The sequence below is a fragment of the Agelaius tricolor genome, unplaced genomic scaffold, assembly GCF_023055355.1.
Source record: "Agelaius tricolor isolate 1412-34295 unplaced genomic scaffold, bAgeTri1.0.p SCAF_65, whole genome shotgun sequence".
Lineage (NCBI taxonomy): Eukaryota > Metazoa > Chordata > Aves > Passeriformes > Icteridae > Agelaius > Agelaius tricolor.
In genome coordinates, this window is record NW_027269325.1 from 597,905 (window position 1) to 616,097 (window position 18,193).

Consider the following 18,193-nt stretch of genomic DNA (forward strand, 5'->3'; position numbering starts at 1 on the left):
GAGATTTCAGAGACAATATGAGAAAACACTCGTGTTTTGGCTACATTTCAGTCCCCTGTGTAGCATTTTTCTCTCTCTATGCCCCTATTCCAGTGGACATCATAAGAAAAAATGCCATTAACATTGGGAGGGGAAGTGGCATTAAAATGTGGAGATGCCCAAATGCCAGGGCAATGGGGTCTGGGTAATTCTCTAAGACACCCTGAGGTTTGAAACAGCTCTTTGTAGGAAGCCCCAAAAGCATTCTGCCAAAGACACCAGCTGGTCCCTGATGTTTCTCATCCAGCTGTCAGGCAGCAGCCATCTCTGGTGGGCTGGAGTTTTGAGGTGTGTTCTAATCCTGCCCTTTGCTGTGTGCCACTGAGCCAAGGGAAGAGCCAGATTAGACATTTGGCACTTGACATCAAAGGTACAAAAGTGGAATCATCCCTTTTATTAGAAATCTCTCCATTTCCTCTCTGTGGTGCAGTTCCAAATCTTCAGGGTGGGGTTAGAAAAGTTCTTAATGGAAATAAAAGGCAGTTGGACATTTCATTCATTGTTCATGCAGAAAGAGATTGTGAAATAATTTAGTAAAGGTGAAATAATTTAGTAAAGTCTGCCACAGGGACAAGGCTCTGGTTGGAGCAATTAGTCCTGAGGGGTTGGTGGTTCTGTTTCCAGGATGATCAGCTGCTTTGCCCGTTTCTGGATCAAGGGGCTCTGTGTGCTGTTTTGCTGACCTTGGCCAGAGAGGCTTGCCAGAAGCAAAAGCAGAGGTAGATCCTTGTTTGCATTGAGGTTGTGGCTAAGGAGCTGTGTCTCTGTCCCGGCAGTGCTTGTGCAGTGGGTCCATGCCAGGAGCCCTGCAGTCGTCCAGCGCGACGCCCTGCCCGTGCTCTGGTCCTTCCTGGAGAACAAGGCGCTGCCCGTGCGGAGCGCCAATGTCCGCACCGTGGCCACCAAGCTCGCCTCTGCCCTCTACAAGGTGATGGGCACCCAGCTGAAGAAATGTGCTGCCAGCAAGCCTACACACGTGCAGGAAAACCTCTCCAAAATGCTGGGCTGGTGAGGGCGAGATGTTCTCCAGAAAGCTGAGGAAGCGCTGAGTTGGACACCTCTGGATTTGCCTTTTTAGCTGTGCCAAAAATGACAAATTCCAAAGGAAGGGTTTGCATCTGCCCCCGCTCTCTCCATTGCCCTTCCTGGTCATGGCATGGGGGACCTGAAGCAGCTCCAGATGGAGGACAAGGTGAAGGGAACCATGGCTCAGCCTCACACAGAGGTGAGGGGGGAGCTGGGCCAGTCTCTGTTGGGAGGAAGGGTCTTGTGGCAGCGCAGAGAGGCTGTGCACATTGCCAGGGAACAGCTGTGCCCTGCATGTGCCCCTGCAAGGAGCTGTGCTGCTGCCAGTGCCCCTGGAGCTTTAGGGCTGCTGAGCTGTGGGGCAGGCAGAGGAGCAGGAGGGTGCATGTGCAGCTGAGCCATTCCTGGAGAGCACAGGGCTCTGGGCTCCCTGCTGTCCCAGGGCAGCCCAGAGGCCAGGCTGTGCCTGTGCTAGCTCTGGGCAAGTGGCTCAGGGTTTTGCCCTGGCCTGCCTCAAGTGTCTGCCAGCAGGAGCATGTTTCCCTGTGCAGCTGTTTAGAAGTTTGCAGGAAATGTGTCCCATGAAATATGGAGCTTCAGCTGCTTTAGGTTTGCATGGTGGCCTCTGTTAAACATTGTGTCTCCATTTTGCAGATCTGGCTGGTTACAGTCTTACCGAGAAGTTTTCTCAGGACACTTCTAATGTTCCCTCACCCACAAAGTCCTCGCCTCCCATCCAGAAGAGCTCTCTTTCCTCCAAGCTCAGGAAGAAGCTGCCACCTGTATGAAGAGTGTTTGTAGAACAGGATGGATGCCTTAGGCTTCGTAGTTAAAGCTGTACATATGTTCTGATCTTTAGATGTAGTTTTGAATTAATGTGGTTTGATTCTGTCTTTAAAATTTGATGACATATTTTTAATTGTATATATTTTATTTTGATGATGAAAAAAAAGTAAATAAATAAATAAATTAAATTTAAATAAACCAAAAGGAGAATGTGAGACCAGGACCTGCTAGCCTAGAGATTATGGGAGTGCAGCTCACTCAATGTGCCAGTGTCTCACCACATCCTTTCCTCTTTGGGCCTCTCCTCTTCCTCTTTGGCCATGTTTTCTTTGTGTCATTTGTGCTGCTCTTTGTTACTTGGCATTACAACAGGGTCTCCTGTTGACCTGTTTGGGGGACAATGGATCCAAAAGATCCTGTCTAGTCAAAGGTTTTCTACCTAGGTGTGTTCTGGGCTCACCAAAGGCCTGAGCAAAGAAACCAAGAGAAGTGTGCCCAAATGCCAAAGCTTTGCTCCTTTGCAATCTCCCACAGATCTGGCTCACAGGTGTCTTCAATCACAATTCCATAGGTAAGAAGAGGTCATGTCTTTCCCTGGGAAATGATGCATGGCTTTGGCAGAGTCACCTGTGTGTATATTTACCCAGGACAGCAGTCCAGCTGTGTTGTTTGCATCTTGTTTGCAGAAGGATGAGTGCCCTGGGAGGCCAATAACAAGTGCCAAGGGTTCCTCCAATCTGTACTGCAGCCTGGGTGCCATTCAGCCCAGAGCCTGGGGATCATTTGTTCCCACGGACCAGTGCTTGCCAGTGTAATGAATTCCTGCACAGCTGGAAGAAGCAATTCTGGATTCAGCTCCAGCTCTTGGTGGGCTGCATGGTCATTGACAATGCTGCCCTCCCAGAAATTATTCTGCAGTTTCCTTTCATAATCATTGGAAGCTTTTAAACTTCACATTTCAATTTGCTTTTGCCTTAGGGAAAAACACTTCTGGGCCCAGTGCAAACTGTAACCTTTTGACAGCAAAGTCCTCATGGTTGCCAGCTTCTGATGTCACACAGTGTCACCTGGCTGCATGTGTTTTCTGAGCTCTGGGTCTAGTCCTGGCCTAGTAAAGCCCAGGCAGGGTGGCATGTTGCAGGGAAAACGGGTCCATGAGCTTATGGGGTTGCCATCAGCAGCAGAGTGAATGTGCCCTTTGGGGATTACTCTGGAGAGAAAATTAGGGACCTACTCCATGACACAATATTCTCTTAGATCTTTCTGAAATATCCTAGAAAAGGCTGTGAAACTTCACATCTCCTTGCACACCCACTGTTTGAAGAGGGGCATTTTTGTCCCTCCTCAAAGCCATTGCTCTTGCACACAGAAACATGAACATCCACCAGCAGGAATGATGCATGGTCCTGCTGCTGCTGCTGCTTCAGAGCACTGGGCAGTGCAGACCTGGGTATTACCAATATGAGCACTGAATTAGCATTTCATGCTCCTTCAAGCTGTCCAGATCTCAGGGCTTTTTGTTTCAAAGCAGCCACTCCACCATCTCTAGGGAAGAACAGGAAATGGGAACCAGCGACTGCCAGCCTTGCAGGGGTGTAGGGGAGAACCTGAAGTGTCTGCATCCAAAGATGAATGGGAAGAGTAATTGCCAAAGCAAACGCTTCATTAGCATAGCAGGACCAGTTCTTGACTGCATGCTTGCATGAAGATCATTTGGGATCTCCTTTTTGTATCTCATGCAGAAAAGGAGCTCTTAATAATACCACGCTACTTAAACCAGATTGGGATGTAGCTCTGTAGTGGTTCACAATGAAGCAGACTGCCTGCTTTGTCACTGCCAGCCCTGGTGAGCCTGCGAGGGACTGTAGTGTATCCCATGCCTGTTTTGCCTCCAAGAAAAGCTTGGTTTTCCATATTAGTGTGGAGTAAATACAAGAGTAATAAAATGGACAATTAAACTGGCTACTTTGGAGGATATGCTCATGCTTTCGCACGTCAGTCCTGTACCTCATGCTCCCAAGGCTTGTTACTCCTCATGAAATATTTTAACAAAATATCTCAGCTCTCTTGTTACATTTGAATAAAATTGCATCAGATCATCAAGAATTCTGCTGTCAGGAACAAGACAAGAGCCTTGCGACACTCACTTGCAGCTGTCCTGGATTTCTGCAGCCCTTTGTGAAAAGCTGCTGCAGACAGAGTGTTTGGAGTTGGTTTGGGCCTTTCTGGGAGATCTGTGGAGCAGTGTGCAGGGCTCTCCTGGCAGAAAACTGTTTGTCCAAGCCCAGGGACATGGTGCCGGCAGAAGCGGAGCGGCCCCGCTCCCAACCCAAGAGTCTGTGAGCTGAGCCACGCCGGGGAGAAAAGACAGCGAGGGGCTCCAGCCCAGCTGCTTCCCCTGCCCTGACCGTTCCATGGAGCTCTGCCATGGGAGAAAGTCGACGCCGCACGAGCCACCGAGCTTCCATCAGCTGCTGGAACTGCTCCGTGACAGCTCCTGTTCTTCCCGAGAGAGAACCCGGCGCCTTCTTGGAACGCGTGTCATGGGGAGATTCTGTTTGTTAATAAACTGCTGGGGTTTTTCCACTTTCATCTATTAGTACCAATTTCCTATTGCTGGAAAGGGATTGTTGGAACACTTTAGAGGAGATGACTTATTGCACAATATCCTGTTTTAAGTTGTCTCAAACTGTGTGTGAGACAGATGGCTTCACACAGGAGCATCCCCAAGGCTGCTGAGGGGAAGGCACAGAGGAAGACAAACCCAGTATTTCTGAGGGAAACTCCTTGACACCAAACTAACCTGAGTTGTCAAACAGCAGACCTGACGTTTCGAGTCATGGCCCAAAGGGGAAACCTTTCAGTGTGTTTGGTCCAGGCTGGGTTGTGCTCGAGGCAAAGGTGTGTCAGTGTGTTGGATAATACTCTTTCCTTGACCTAGAGATGGGGACACTGAGAGGTGTTTTAAAAACTTTTATTTCATTTTCAGTCTCATGAGAAGGGTGAGACAATACAGATGTTATAATTCAATCAGAAGCTGACTATTTCCTAATTACAGTACATTATAAGTGTTTCTTGGTCTATCAGCTTTTTGCCACACCATGTTGTAGATGCCTTAAAGCCAATTATTTCAAACTACCCCTTGTGGGTCCCTCTACAATGCATCTTTCCTAGCTCTATTTTTCCAAAGTCTTATTTGCAAGGCCATCTTTTGAAACTTTCTTCCAGCTCCATTCCTCTCTCAACAATATCTGTCCTAGTCCATGGCATTTTTAAGTTAGCATTTCTTGTCTCAAGGTTTATAAACAGATTCATACTGTGTGGGCCTTCTATTAGGCCCTAAAAACTTTCTACAAATCCATTTCCCACATCAGTGCACTTGGCTCCTTCTCTGCTCATTGTGCCTGGCAAGCACAGGAGCCCAGAGCTCCTGCAGAACCCATCACAGCACTCAGTGGGAGCAAACTTGTGTCCAGTCCTCACCTGGAGCTGTGGTGCCCAGCATTCCACCTCACTGGAATGAGGAACTGTTCCTGCTCTTTCAGAAGGAGCTAAGGAGGTTTGGCCTTCAGATCAGCTCCTTCCCAGCTCTTGATTTGCTGCCCTGGGGGAGCTGCTGCTTGTGGCAGCACTTGTTTCACAGCTGACAGCCCTGCTCTGCTGGCCTGCAGCCATTGCAGGAGCTTTTGCTGGTGACATTGAACGTTTCAGATCTTCTTAAGGAAAACTCAGGGCGGAACTTGTCAAAAGAGCATTGCCTGGATGATGTTTTTAACATTAGATCTTTCCTTCACCATTGTTCATGTCCATGGGCCTGTGACCCCGAGTGGGTGCTGCCTCCTGAAATCCCAAACGGGGCAGGATGTCTCCCAGCTCCAACCTGCCTGCTCCAGGGGCAGTGTGCTCCGCTGGTGACGGGCACTGGCAGGGGCTGTCCCTGCAGGTCTGTGCAGCAGCAGGGCACCCGCCAGCTCGCCATCCCCACCTGGGGCAGGGGCACGGCTCTGGACAACCCGGCGACATTCTGCTGAGGAGGTGTCCCTGCAGGGGATGGGGTCCCAGGAGCTGGGTGATGTTGTCCTTCTCCCCTGTTTACACACAACTGCAATGGGGTCCACGATGGGGAGGGGATTCCTGACCAATGGGGGGTCCCAGTGAGGTTACACCCATCAACATGGGGGAAGGGGGGAGACGAGTGCAATGGAGGGCACAGAAAAGGGAGGAGGAGAGGTGGGGGGGTGGCCACTTTGGGGTGTAAGGGCAGGAAAACTTGGAAATGGAGGCAAGAAAATGGTGGGGCTGGATACGTTGCTGGCACTGTTTTGTGGGGAATCAACAGGAGGGGGAAGTGGGTAAAGGGGCACAGGAGGGAGGATGAGGGGAAGGTCCAGGGCAGCAGATGCTTTGCTGTCCAGGCAAAGGGAGAGAGGGGATCGGGAGGCGTCAGGGGATCGATAGCAACCCTGGGCCAAGTGACAACGACTGCCAGCCCACTGCCCCTCAGGTGAGGAAGGGTTTTGGGTACATGGGGACAGGAAGAAGGGGAAGTGGTTTTGAACTGGGGATCAAAACCTTTTCCTGAATTTTCCCCTGATTGTTTAACTGAATCACAAAATAAAATGAAAATAAGGATAAATGGAAAAGAGGATAAAACTTCCCCACTTTAAAATTTCCCTCCATTTGTAAAACAAATAACTTGATCCCAACCACATCCAAAACTCAAGCAATAAAACCAATTCCCTCATAACATTCACAAAGTATTTGGAAAGAAAATGAACAAAAGCTTTCCAATTTTCCTTAGAAAAACAAATTCTCCAATCAACAAGGGCACCCACAACCTTGGAATAGACGTGTCTTTGAGGAGGACTCAGCTTAGGGTGACTAAGGTTGTTGCCCATCCTCAGACTTTGTTCCCACACCCAGCAGAAAAAGGAAAATGAAAAAGCAGAAGACCCTCATATATATATATATATATATAACTTACAGTTGCTCTTTGGGCCATTGCCCATCGGGTCAATGAAAATCTGCTGGGCAGGTGCTCAGCCCCTCAATTGGCCTCCGCTACTCCGGGAGCTCTTCGGCCTCTTCAGTCTTCGGAGGGTCCCGGTCGCCCTTCGGACAGCCCCCACTAAAAGGTGAGGGCTTCTCCTGGGGAAAGCGGCTGCGCCAACAGCGACTTTTGTCCTGCAGTGGGAGGCTACAGGAGACACTTCTTCAGGGATCTCTTTGCAGAGGCCGCACGCTGGGCGCCACAGGTTGTGGCAGGTGGTGCTCAGAGCGCTGCAACCTTCCCGAAGAAACTTCTTGAAGAAGACACCTCGGGGCACAGGCAATGTCTGTGCTCATGCCGAGGGATTTCAGCTCTTCTGTGATCCCAGTGACGCAGGAGGAGAGATGGGGTCTTGGTGTGGGGTTCCAAGGAGAACCTTTCCTGAGCTTCATCCTCAAAAGGGTCCAGGGACAAAAAGCCACTCAGGCAGGGAAAGCAGGGGTTTTTATTGGGATCTGGAAGGGCAGGACAGAACACTAGAGTGAATGGGATCAGGGCACAGGGCAGAGCAAAGGGGAAGGACCAATGGATTGCAAGGGATCAACATAAAGCAACAAAGGATTTTGGGGGTGATCTTTTTCCTCTCCCTAACCAGAGGTTATGGCTTAGGGGTTGGTCCTCCAGGGGAGTACAGCAGGCTTTTCCTTGGCCAGTTCTCCGGCCTCCACACAAAGTACCTTAAAAATCTTGAGTATCTCAAAGTATTAATGAGCCCCACTGAGTGTCAGTACAAAGCCCTCAAGGGACTCCTTAAAGCAGATAATTGGGGCCATGATTGCACAAACCTCTCAGAGACTCCAAGGCAAAAGCAAAACCCAAAGTCCTTTGAAAAACCTGCAGTCCCTGCAGGGAGCATTCAGGAGCCCCCAGGGCCAATCCTGAGCAAGGCTCCCCTGGGACTCCTTCCAGCAGATCCTTGAGGCCACTGGGATGTGGGCTAGGGGGGGATGCTGAGGGCAGGACAAGGGGCTGGCAGTGCCCAGCCTGGCTGGGGCTGTGCCAGGAGGCCCCAGGGGCTCAGGACAAGGTGTCTCCTCACAGCCCTTGGTGGCACAGACCCTGCTGTGCCCCAGGGCTCCAAGACTTGGCTTCTCTTTGTCCCCACCTGCCATCAGTGCCTCCAGTTCTCTGCTCTGCCTGGGGCCTGGGGACACTTTCTCAGTCCTGTCCCTCAGTGGGACCCATTAAAACTTCAAGAAACTTTTGAGTTGGATTCTGACTCAGAGTTCTGGAGAGATTTCTTCAGCTCCCTCTCAGGGACTGATGTTCAGGGCCTCAGCACAAAGCCCCAGGGGCTCATTCAAGTCCTGGTGCTGTGTCTGTGCTGCTGAGCTGGGCCGGGCTCCTGGCCCAGAGGCAGCTCCTGGCAAGGGCAGCAGAGCTGCAGAGAGACAGCTCTGGCCAGGAGCAGCTCCTGTGCACAGCCCAGCAGGGCTGGGGCACTGCCTGCAGCCAGCCCGGGCACAGCACAGAGGCACAGAGAGCTTCAGTCACTCAGGGCTGGGAAGGGGCTGAGAAGTGCCTGGGGCACAATCACTGCCAGCCCTTGGCACAGCAACCTCTGGCTGCAGGACAATGCAGCTGCAGCTCCTGCAGTGATCTCCTGAAGCTGCAACATCCCAATGCCTGCAGACCCTGTGAGTACAACTCTGGGTATTTCTGGTGCAGGGGAGGTGAAATGCTCACGAAGCTCTGATGTACTGAGGGGTTCTGATCAGTCACAGAATATTCCCAAGACAAGGATTTTGATAAAAATGAGGAAATTTCCTAAGACTTGGTATTCAGTTTCCTACTATTGGAGAATAGCAGGGAGGAGGGATAAATATTAAAGGATTATTATGGATTTTGACAAGTGCCTGAGACACCTGAACTGTTACTTTTAGTGATCAATAGGTTCACAGGAGATCCCTAATGTGCTTTCAGCCACTCCTCTGCCCATGGCCAGCACCAGCATCACCTTTGCTGGACCCATGAGATTCAGTCTGAGCTGTCCTTTCTCCAAGCTGCAAACAGAACCTGCCCCCAGCCCATGCCCTGCAAACAGGCTGTAGGGGCACAGGGAGTGCATAGAGATTTGGGGTCTGTGAGTGCTGGTGTGGAGAGATTGGGCACAGGGAAACACCTGCAGGAGGAAAGTCTCCAGGAAACAGAGAGAAGATCAGGGAAGGAGAGAAAACAAAACCCAGCAATGCTGTGGCAGGCTGAGATTAGAGATGTGCACAGGATCCCCTGCAGTGCAGCCCCTCCCTCTGAACAAGCCCCCGCCCTCCTGTGCCCCAGCCAAGCCTCTGCCCTCAGGGCCGGGGCTCCAAGGCGCTCAGCCCCTCCTGTGCAGGCAGAGCTGCTGCAGAGCCGTGGGGCAGCTCTGCAGCCCCGGGCCCAGGTCCCTCTGCAGAGCACAGGGCTGGGAGCAGCTGCCCGGCCCTGGGGGCTCTGGAGGGGGCACAGCTGGCTCAGGGTGACGCTGTCCCCAGGGCCCGGCTCTGGGCAATGCTGTCAGGGCAGCCAGGGAAGGAGCTGCATCTCCCACAATCCAATGCCATCAGAAGGACACTTGGGAGTCTCCCTGAGATTTCAGTCCGAGCTGGGAGCTTCAATCCAGGGTGCAAACCTGTCCTAGAGCATCTCTGAGTCATGAGATTGATGGGGAAAGGCAGAGGTGTTCTGACTCTGAAAATGCTGCTGGGTTGGTGAAATGAGCAATGTGAGTCCTTGGCTACAAATGTGCAGCTGGGCTGGGGTGGATCCATCTGCTCTCAGCAGTACCTGGTGACATTTTAGGGGAAGCATGGGAAGGTGATCACCCTCCACCTGAGACAGGTTAAAGCCCAGAGAAACTCTGAACCGGTCACAATGACAGACCATCTCTCCTCTCAGACCATCTCCAGGCTTGGCTGAGGGCACAGGAGGGAGGGGGCTTGATCAGAGGGAGGGGCTCCATCTGCACCACTGTGCCCAAAGACATGCACAATTCCCTCCGGGACACCAGCACCATTTCCTACTCAGCTTGTGCTGCTCAGCTCTTTTTCTTTCTGTTCTTTATCACAGCAGGGTATTCACTGCTGACCATCATGTGCTACGACCGCTACGTGTCCATCTGCAAACCCCTGCACTACGGGACCCTCCTGGGCAGCAGAGCTTGTGCCCACATGGCAGCAGCTGCCTGGGCCTGTGCCTTTCTCCATGCTCTCATGCACACAGCCAATACATTTTCCCTGCCCCTGTGCCATGGCAATGCCCTGGGCCAGTTCTTCTGGGAGGTGCCACAGATCCTCAGGCTCTCCTGCTCACACTCCAACACTCTCAGGGAAGTTGGACTCATCACAGTTAGTGCCTCTTTGGTATTTGGTTGTTTTGTGTTCATTGTTTTCTCCTATGTGCAGACCTTCAGGGCTGTGCTGAGGAGCCCCTCTGAGCAGGGACAGCACAAAGCCTTTTCCACCTGCCTCCCTCACCTGGCCGTGCTCTCCCTGTTTGTCAGCACTGGCATATTTGCTCAGTTGAAGCCCCCCTCCATGTCCTCCCCATCCCTGGATCTGGCCCTGTCAGTTCTGTATTCAGTGGTGCCTCCAGCCCTGAACCCCCTCATCTACAGCCTGAGGAACCAGGAGCTCAAGGCTGCAGTGTGGAGACTGATGACTGGATGCTTTCAGGAACATTCATCTGCTTGCCAGTTTCTGAAAATCACTTGTAATAAAAGTCATCTTTAATACTTCTTGTTGGTTTCAGTTTGGCAGTTCTTTTTCTTTGTTTTAGTTTTTTTCATATTGTCCACAAAGAAATGTCATTGTTTGTGATGTTTCTAATTTTTTTTCTCTCCGTCTTCCCTGTGGCCACAGACTGTGTCAATGAGTTCTTGGTGCCTTTAAAGGAACTAAAGGATCTCCCAGCAGAGTTTTCTGCAGAGATGCCCTTTTGTTGCCTTCTCGGGAGCTGCAGCAGCAATGTCTGTGTGCAGAGCTGGGGCAGATCAGGGCTGGCCCAGCAGCTGTGCCCAGCAGCAGCAGCAGCAGCACTTGGTGTTGCCAGTGCTGCTGCCGTGGCCCTGCCCCGCTGCCCTGGTGGCCCTGGTGTTGCTGCAGGGCCTGAGTGCTCTCGGGGCCGGGCACAGCCCTGGGGGTGGCAGTGCCGGGGCTGCAGCAGGGACAGGCCATGGGCACTGCTGGGGCAGCGCTGACGCCTCAGGCCAGGCCCTGGGGGCTCCAGGCTCCTTGCCCAGGCTCTCTCAAGAACACGGCCAGGCCAATGCTCAGCACAGAAACCCCCGTGAGCAGCCCCAGGCTGGCCATGGGCAGGCTGGGGGCAAACAGCACGGCTGGGGCTCTGCAAGGGCCCTGGGGCAGACGGGAAGGAGCAGCAGAGCAGGGGCTGATCCATCCCCAGTGCGCTGCACAGCCCAGGGCAGCGTCCCAGAGCGTCCTCATGCAGCTGCCAACAACATCCCCCCTCTGCAGCCCTGGCCTCTCCCCCAGCTCTCACAGGTGCCCCATCCTTGCAGGCACAGACACGGCAGCACTGGCTCAGCAGCCCCTGTTTGCATTGCACACAGCAGGGGGAGCACCCCCATGCTGTTGCTGTGGGGACATGAACCTGAGGGAGCACAAATGCCATCAGCCCTGGGGCCAGCAAGGGCTGGGGGACACCAGGGAAACCACTCAGCTTTGTCCTGGCCTCTGCACTCAGCCAGAAAGTTTGTTCCCATCAGCTGGGAGTTTCCTGTGCCACTGCAGACGCTGTTGCTCAGAGCCAGGGCTGCCTGGCAGCCAGCCCCAAACTGCCCTGAGCATTTCCTTTGCTTCACCTTTGCTTTCTTTCCTCTTCCTGATACAAATGTCTTCCCATTGCCCACCCCCGTTCCCTCCCCTGCAAACAGCCCATCCCTGGTTGCCCTTTCCTCTCTGGCCCCACTGCCCATTGCAGTTCCTGACTTGGCCCCATGGGAACGTCCCTTGGGCAGCAGGATCATCCTACAAGTGCTGCAGGAATTGTCTGCAGGCTCCTGCAGTGCCTGCTGCTGCTCCCTTGCCAGAGGCAGCCCAGGCCAGGGGGGCACATCTGGGCTGCTGTGTCTGCCTCTGGGGCTCCCTGTTCTGGGCAGTGAGGAGGAGCTGCACAGGCTCTGCACGACTGACAGGATGGGCTCTGGGGCTGCCAGGAGAAGCTGAGGGACCTGGGCTGCTGGAGCTCCTCAAGAGGAGGCCCAGGGCTCATCCTGCAGCTGCTCCAAGGGTTCTTTCAGAGAATCCCAGAATCAGCAAGGCTGGAACAGGCCATGGAGATCATCAAGTCCAACCTGTGCCCTGACACGGCCTTGTCTCCCCTGGGCCTCCTCTTCTCCAGGATAAACAAGCCCAGCTCCCTCAGCTGCTCCTCAAAGCTCTTGTGTTCCAGACCCCTCCCCAGCCTTGTTGCCCTTCTCTGGACACGCTCCAGCCCCTCCATGTCCTTCCTAAATTGGGGGCCCAGAACTGCAAACAGCACTCAGGTGCTGCCCAAGCAGTGCTGAGCACAGGGGAACAATCCCTGCCCTGCTCCTGCTGCCCACACCATTCCTGAGCCAGGCCAGGAGCCATTGGCCTTCTTGGCCACCTGGGCACACGGCTGGCTCATGTCCAGCCTGCTGTCCATCTGTCCCTGCAGGTCCCTTTCTGCCTGGCTGCTCTCCAGCCCCTCTGTCCCCAGCCTGTAGAGCTGCAGGGGTTGTTGTGGCCAAAGTGCAGGACCCGGCACTTGCACTTGTTCAACCTCACCTTGTTGGATTTGGGCCCTGGATCCAGCCTGTCCAGGGCCCTGTGCAGAGCCCTCCTACCCTCCAGCAGATCCACACTCACACCCAGCTTGCTGTCATCTGCAAATTTGGTGATTTTCTATTCTTTTTCACACATGTGGTAATCATTTCCTCAAAATCATTAACATATTTCCCCTCCTCTTAACCCATGTGTTCTTCTGTCCTGGGGGTGTCTCTGCTGGTCCCTGGTGCTCGTGGAGCCCAATGTTCCCGTGGGCCTGGCTGAGCTGGCAGGACACTGAGGTTGCTGAACTTCCAGTTCCCCTTCTCACACAATGGGCATTGAGTGGTCTCCACAGGCCTGGGGTTGTGGAGAACAAGCTCCAGGGGTCAGCTCAGCTGGTGGAGACAATTTATCCTCTGGTAACATGAGGTCACAGAGTGGGCTGTGACATCACAGAGTGGATCATGTGAGGTCATCGAGCAGCTGTGGCATCATAGACTGCATCTGTGACATCACAGAGCAGGCTGTGACATCACAGGGCAGAGGTCTGACATCACAGAGCAGACTATGACATCACCGACTCTGGTGTGACATCCCAGAGGGGCTGTGTGACATTAGAGAATGGGCTGTGACATCACAGAGGAGGCTGTGACATCACAGAGGGGCTGTGTGACATCCCAGCAGGGCTGTGTCAGGTCACTGGGTTGCTCACTCTGCCCCAGCTCCCCCTCATGTTTCTCCCAACAAGTCCAATGCTGTCCATGCCCAGCAGGGTCCCTGTCCCCTGAGATCCCCCTGGCCCACCTGGAGCCACAGCCTCCACCAAAGGATGTTCCACAGGATCCACCCCAGAGCCTGACAGGGGACAAGGGGCCAGGGCTGTGTGCCCAGGACATCAAGGACAGGGATTCTCCAGGTCACTGTGGCCTGGGTTGGGTTGCCCAGGGCAGGAAAGATGTCTGGCAGCTGGAGCAGGGCCTGGGAAGGGCCTCCAAGGTGGGGCTGGAGCCCTTGGGCTGTGAGCAGAGGCTGAGGGAGCTGGGCTTGTCCAGCCCAGAGCAGGGAAGGCTGAGGGGCTCCTCATCCCTGCCTGGCAGTGCCAGCGAGGAGGGGATGGAGAACACAGAGCCAGGCTCTTCACAGGGGGGCTGGTGGGAGACAAAAGCCAATGGGTGGGAGGGGAAAGAGGGGAGATCAGCCAGGGCATGAGGAGATGAAATGAGTCAGGCTGCTTTCAGCATTTCCTCAACACCAAGAGCAGCCTGACCTCCCTTCTCCATCCACCACTGGCAGCTTTGCAAATCAGGAATTGTTGGAGCTGTTGTGCCCCGACACCAGGATGAGCATCCTGATACAAGAACTTAATTGTGTTTATGTCTATTACCACATTTGTCTAAAATTAATTTTAGTATGGAAATCACCTGTGGATGGTGTACTCATCAGACACTACTGGGACATTTCACATAGCTCAGGGAGGAGCGTGATTGTTATTAAATTGTGTCCTGTTCAACTATGGTCTGCTGGCCATGAAGAGAAACTTTCTGTGCCTCTGAGTCCCACCAGTTCCTGGTCCCTCCAAGGACACAAACCTGATGAGTTGTGGTTCCCACTCCAATGGTGGCACTTGGACCTTGCTCCATAGCCAGAGCAGAGCTCCCTTGTCCCAGAAAGTGCCTGGCAATGCAGGGATGAAGGAAACAGGACAGGCTGTGGGGATCAGGTGCAGGGCAGAGCCAGGGAAATGAATGACTTTTGCATTTTACAGAGCTGTGCCTTCCCTTGGCTTTGCTGGCTGACAATAAATGAACATCCCTCTGGTCTCTGGCAGCTCCTTCTCCAAGGAAAGCAGGGGGGAACTGGAGCCAAGGAGCTGAAAGCTGCAGGTCCAGCCTGGGCTGGAGGGAGCTCAGATTTGCACAAGGCTGCTCTGAGTGCCAGGGCTTGGATGGGGGAAATGGTGGGATGGGGGTAGGGACAGAGTCTGATTGATTGTCAGACATAAAGGGTCTTGATTTTCATATCTATTCCAACTGCATGAGGAGGTACTTGGATTCAGGATCAATTGGAGATTGCACACATCAATGAATTAACAGGAAAAGAAACCTAAACAGAACCAAAAACTATTTCCTCACTGTCTTTGTAAATATAATATATTCACTTTGAATGCAGTTCTGAAATCTGTCCCATTAACCGTGAAAGATTTGGAAATGTAAATCAGATTATTCCCAGAGGATCAGCTTGTTAAGGTGTGCTGAATGTTAATGCGCTCTGGGGCACTGAATTCCTGAACTGAAGAGCTGAAGGCTGAACAAGCCTCTGGAGAAGTAAAATTCAGAGGCAGCCTCCAAGTTTTTAGAGTGTGTGGAGGACAACTTTTTGTCACAGCTGGTGAGTGAGCCCAGCAAGGGAGGGACTATGCTGGACCTGTTGTTTGGGATTAGAGATGGGCTGGGGGGAGATGTGGTGGTTGGAGGCCGCTTGGGGCACAGTGAGCATGAAATTATAGAGTTCCCAATATTTGTGAAATCAGGAGGAACATCTATAAGACTCTTACATTGGACTTCTGGAGGGCAGACTTTGGCCTGATTAGGAGACTTATTCAGAGAGTTCCTTGGGAAGCAGCCCTTAAAAACAAAGGAGTTTGGGAAGGGTGGGTGTGCTTCAAAACAGAGATCTTGTGGGAACAGGAACAGACTGTCCCTGTGTGCTGAAAGAAGAGTTGATGAGGCAAACGTCCAGCCTGGATGGGCAAGGAGGTTTTGATGGAACATAGGAATAAAAAGAGGATGTATCATCTTTGGAAGGACGGTCAGGTCTCTCAGCAAGTATTTAAGGGGGTTGCTAGGGCACGTAGGAAAGAAATTAGGGAGGCCAAAGGACAGTATGAACTTAACTTGGGACATTTTTTAGGGGATAATAAAAAATGTTTTTACAAATATATTAATGGCAAAAGGAAGGGCAAGACCAACCCTTGTTCTTTATTAGATGTGGGAGGGGACTTAGTAACCGCAGATGAGGAGAAGGCAGAGGTGCTTAACACCTTCTTTGCCTCAGTCTTTAGTGGGAAGACTTGCCTACAGGATAACTGTCCTCTTGGGTTGGTAGACAGTGTCAGAGAGCAGAATGATCTGCCCGGGCCAGGGGCTGCACTGCCAGCCCAGAGCCACGTGGGGATCGCCCGGTACCGGCAGGGCAGCAGGGAAACCGGCACTGGGGCAGCAGAAATGGGCAATACAAGAGCTGGGGGTGCTCCAGAAGCCTGGACACGTTGGGATCATGGACAGGGGGGACCCATGGATAGCCCAGGAACCTGAAACAGGGACCCCAGACAGTGCTGACCCCTGGGACGCCTGTGATGCCAAAGTGGTGAGCCAAGAGAAGGGGAACCTGCGGGATTGCCAGGAGCCCCAGAAGCCCAGAGAGAGGAACACCAATACAAACTTGAACTGGAGCAACCCAGACAGGGGGGGCCTCCAGGAGCCCAAAGTGGAGAGACCAGAGAGGGGAAACTGAGGGCTGGGTGTTTTTGCTGCATCTTGGTCATTTGTGTATTTTGGGGGACTGAATCTTGGTGCTTTGGAGGTTTATATGGGTGGCAGATTCCCGGTGACTTCTAGGGATGGGCTTGGGCAGTAGGAACCCGCTAACCCAATGTGCTCATCCATTGTATTTTTCCCCAAACCAGGATTTCTCTTTCCCAAACCTTGGCTGGATGGAGAAGGAGGCTGTGAGGAAGAGGAAGATGTCCCAGGACACGCAGGCAGGTGAGGAGGAAGTCAGTGCCCCTTTCCCCCTCTCTCCTGCTCCATCTCCCAGCCCAGCACGGGCCCTGGCTGCAGGACAATCCTGCTGCCAATGCCATCCTGCAGCCAGGGACACATTGGGAGGATCTCCTTCCCTCTGGCATGGAGGCAAATCCCATCCTCTCCTTGTTCTTCCTCCCCCAGACCAGGAGCTGAGGATGGACACCAGGGAGGACAAATCCTCATGGTATAATCTCATGGAAGAGGCTGTTTTGAGTGACTCCACAGCACAGGAATGCAAGAGGGAGGAAAATCCCTGGAGATCCCACACAAGGAGGGGCTGCAAGCCCAGCCCAGGGTGCTCTGAGGAGGAAAGAGCCACCCTGTGCCAGGAAGGTGGACAGAGCTTCAGCCAGAGCTCGGAGCTGGTGGCCCATGAGCAGCTTGGAGTGTGGGAAGAGCTTCAGGCAGAGCAACAGCCTGATCTGCCACCAGATGATCCACACTGGGGAATGGCCTTAGGAGTGTGGCAAGCGTGGCAAGTGTGGAAAGGGCTTCAGCTGCAGCTCCACCCTCATCATCCACCAGTGCATCCACACTTGGCAGAGGCCCTACCAGTGTCCTGAGTGTCTGAAGAGGTTTCAGAGCAGCTCCCACCTCCTCCTGCACCAGCGGATTCACACTGAGGAGAGGCCCTTCCGCTGCCCTGACTGTGGGAAGGGATTCAAGCACAACTCCACCCTCGTCAGGCACCGGCGCATCCACACCGGGGAGAGGCCCTACAAGTGCTCTGAGTGTGGGAAGAGCTTCAGCCAGAGCTCTCACTTGAACAAACACCAACAGAGGCACCGGTAAGGGAAGCCCTGGAATGACTCGACTGAAGGAGGAGCTTCATGCACTGCTCCAGCTTCATCCCCTATTGGAGGACGCACGTTGGGAAGAGCTCTGGTGATCCATGTTCCCTGTGATCCATGCTGGGAAGACAGCTGTCCCTTTTCCTGCCCCTGCCAGTGTCATGATGGGAGATGGAAGAACATGAGGGTCTGGCCATGGCCGTGTCATTACAGTCACTCCCACCTCAGGTCATTGCCAGGGGCAGGAAAGGGACTCTCTCCCTCCCTGAGAAGAAAGGTGTCCTTTCCAGGCAGCAGGGAAATGTGGCCGGGAAGACCCAGTCGCTGGGGATGTAGTTTTCCCTGTAAATAGCTTTTCTTATCCCTTCTGTTACCAATATTATTTCTGTTCCTGTTTGTTCTTTATCTCGTTGCTGTTCCCAGGAAATTGTTCTTATCCCAGCCCGGGATCTTTGTCTTTTGTGCTTTCCATGGGAGGTGGGAGGGCAGCGAGCGCAGCGCGGTTTTAGCAGGAGCAGGAATTTGAGGAATCCCGTTCCTGAACCCCAGCAGGTGGAAACCGAGCATCCCAGCTGGTGCCAGCCCTGGTGGCCATGGCAACAGCCTTGGGAGCGGGTCCCTGGCTGGGGCTGTGGGAACCTCTTCCCTCTGGTGCCCAAGGGCAGGAGTGGAGGGAACGGCTGCAGCTGAGTTGGGGCAGGCTCAGGTTGGACGTCAGGAAAAGGTTTTTGCCCAGAGGCTGCTGGGGCCCTGGCCAGGCTCCCCAGGGAAGGGTCCCAGCTCCAGGGCTCTCTGAGCTGCAGCAGCGTTTGGCCAGCGCTGCCAGGCCCAGGCTGGCATTGTTGGGGTGTCCTGTGCAGGGCCAGCAGTTGGACTGGAGGATCCTGATGGGTCCCTCCCAGCTCAGCCAATTCTGTGCTTCTGGGATCCCATGAGCCTGGGATGGGACTGCCAATGGTTGCC

The 18,193-nt window shown here is 53.3% G+C and overlaps 1 protein-coding gene across 1 annotated transcript in view; it reads left to right on the forward strand.

Annotated features, from left to right (window-relative positions):
* Positions 1-1,195: 1,195 nt before the first annotated feature.
* LOC139605362 (zinc finger protein 551-like) overlaps positions 1,196-18,193 on the forward strand; it is a 484,882-nt gene continuing 467,884 nt past the window's right edge. Inside the window, 2 exon segments of the mRNA XM_071456700.1 lie at positions 1,196-1,264; positions 16,899-17,227. Of these exon segments, the coding sequence (XP_071312801.1) occupies positions 1,196-1,264; positions 16,899-17,227 (398 nt within the window).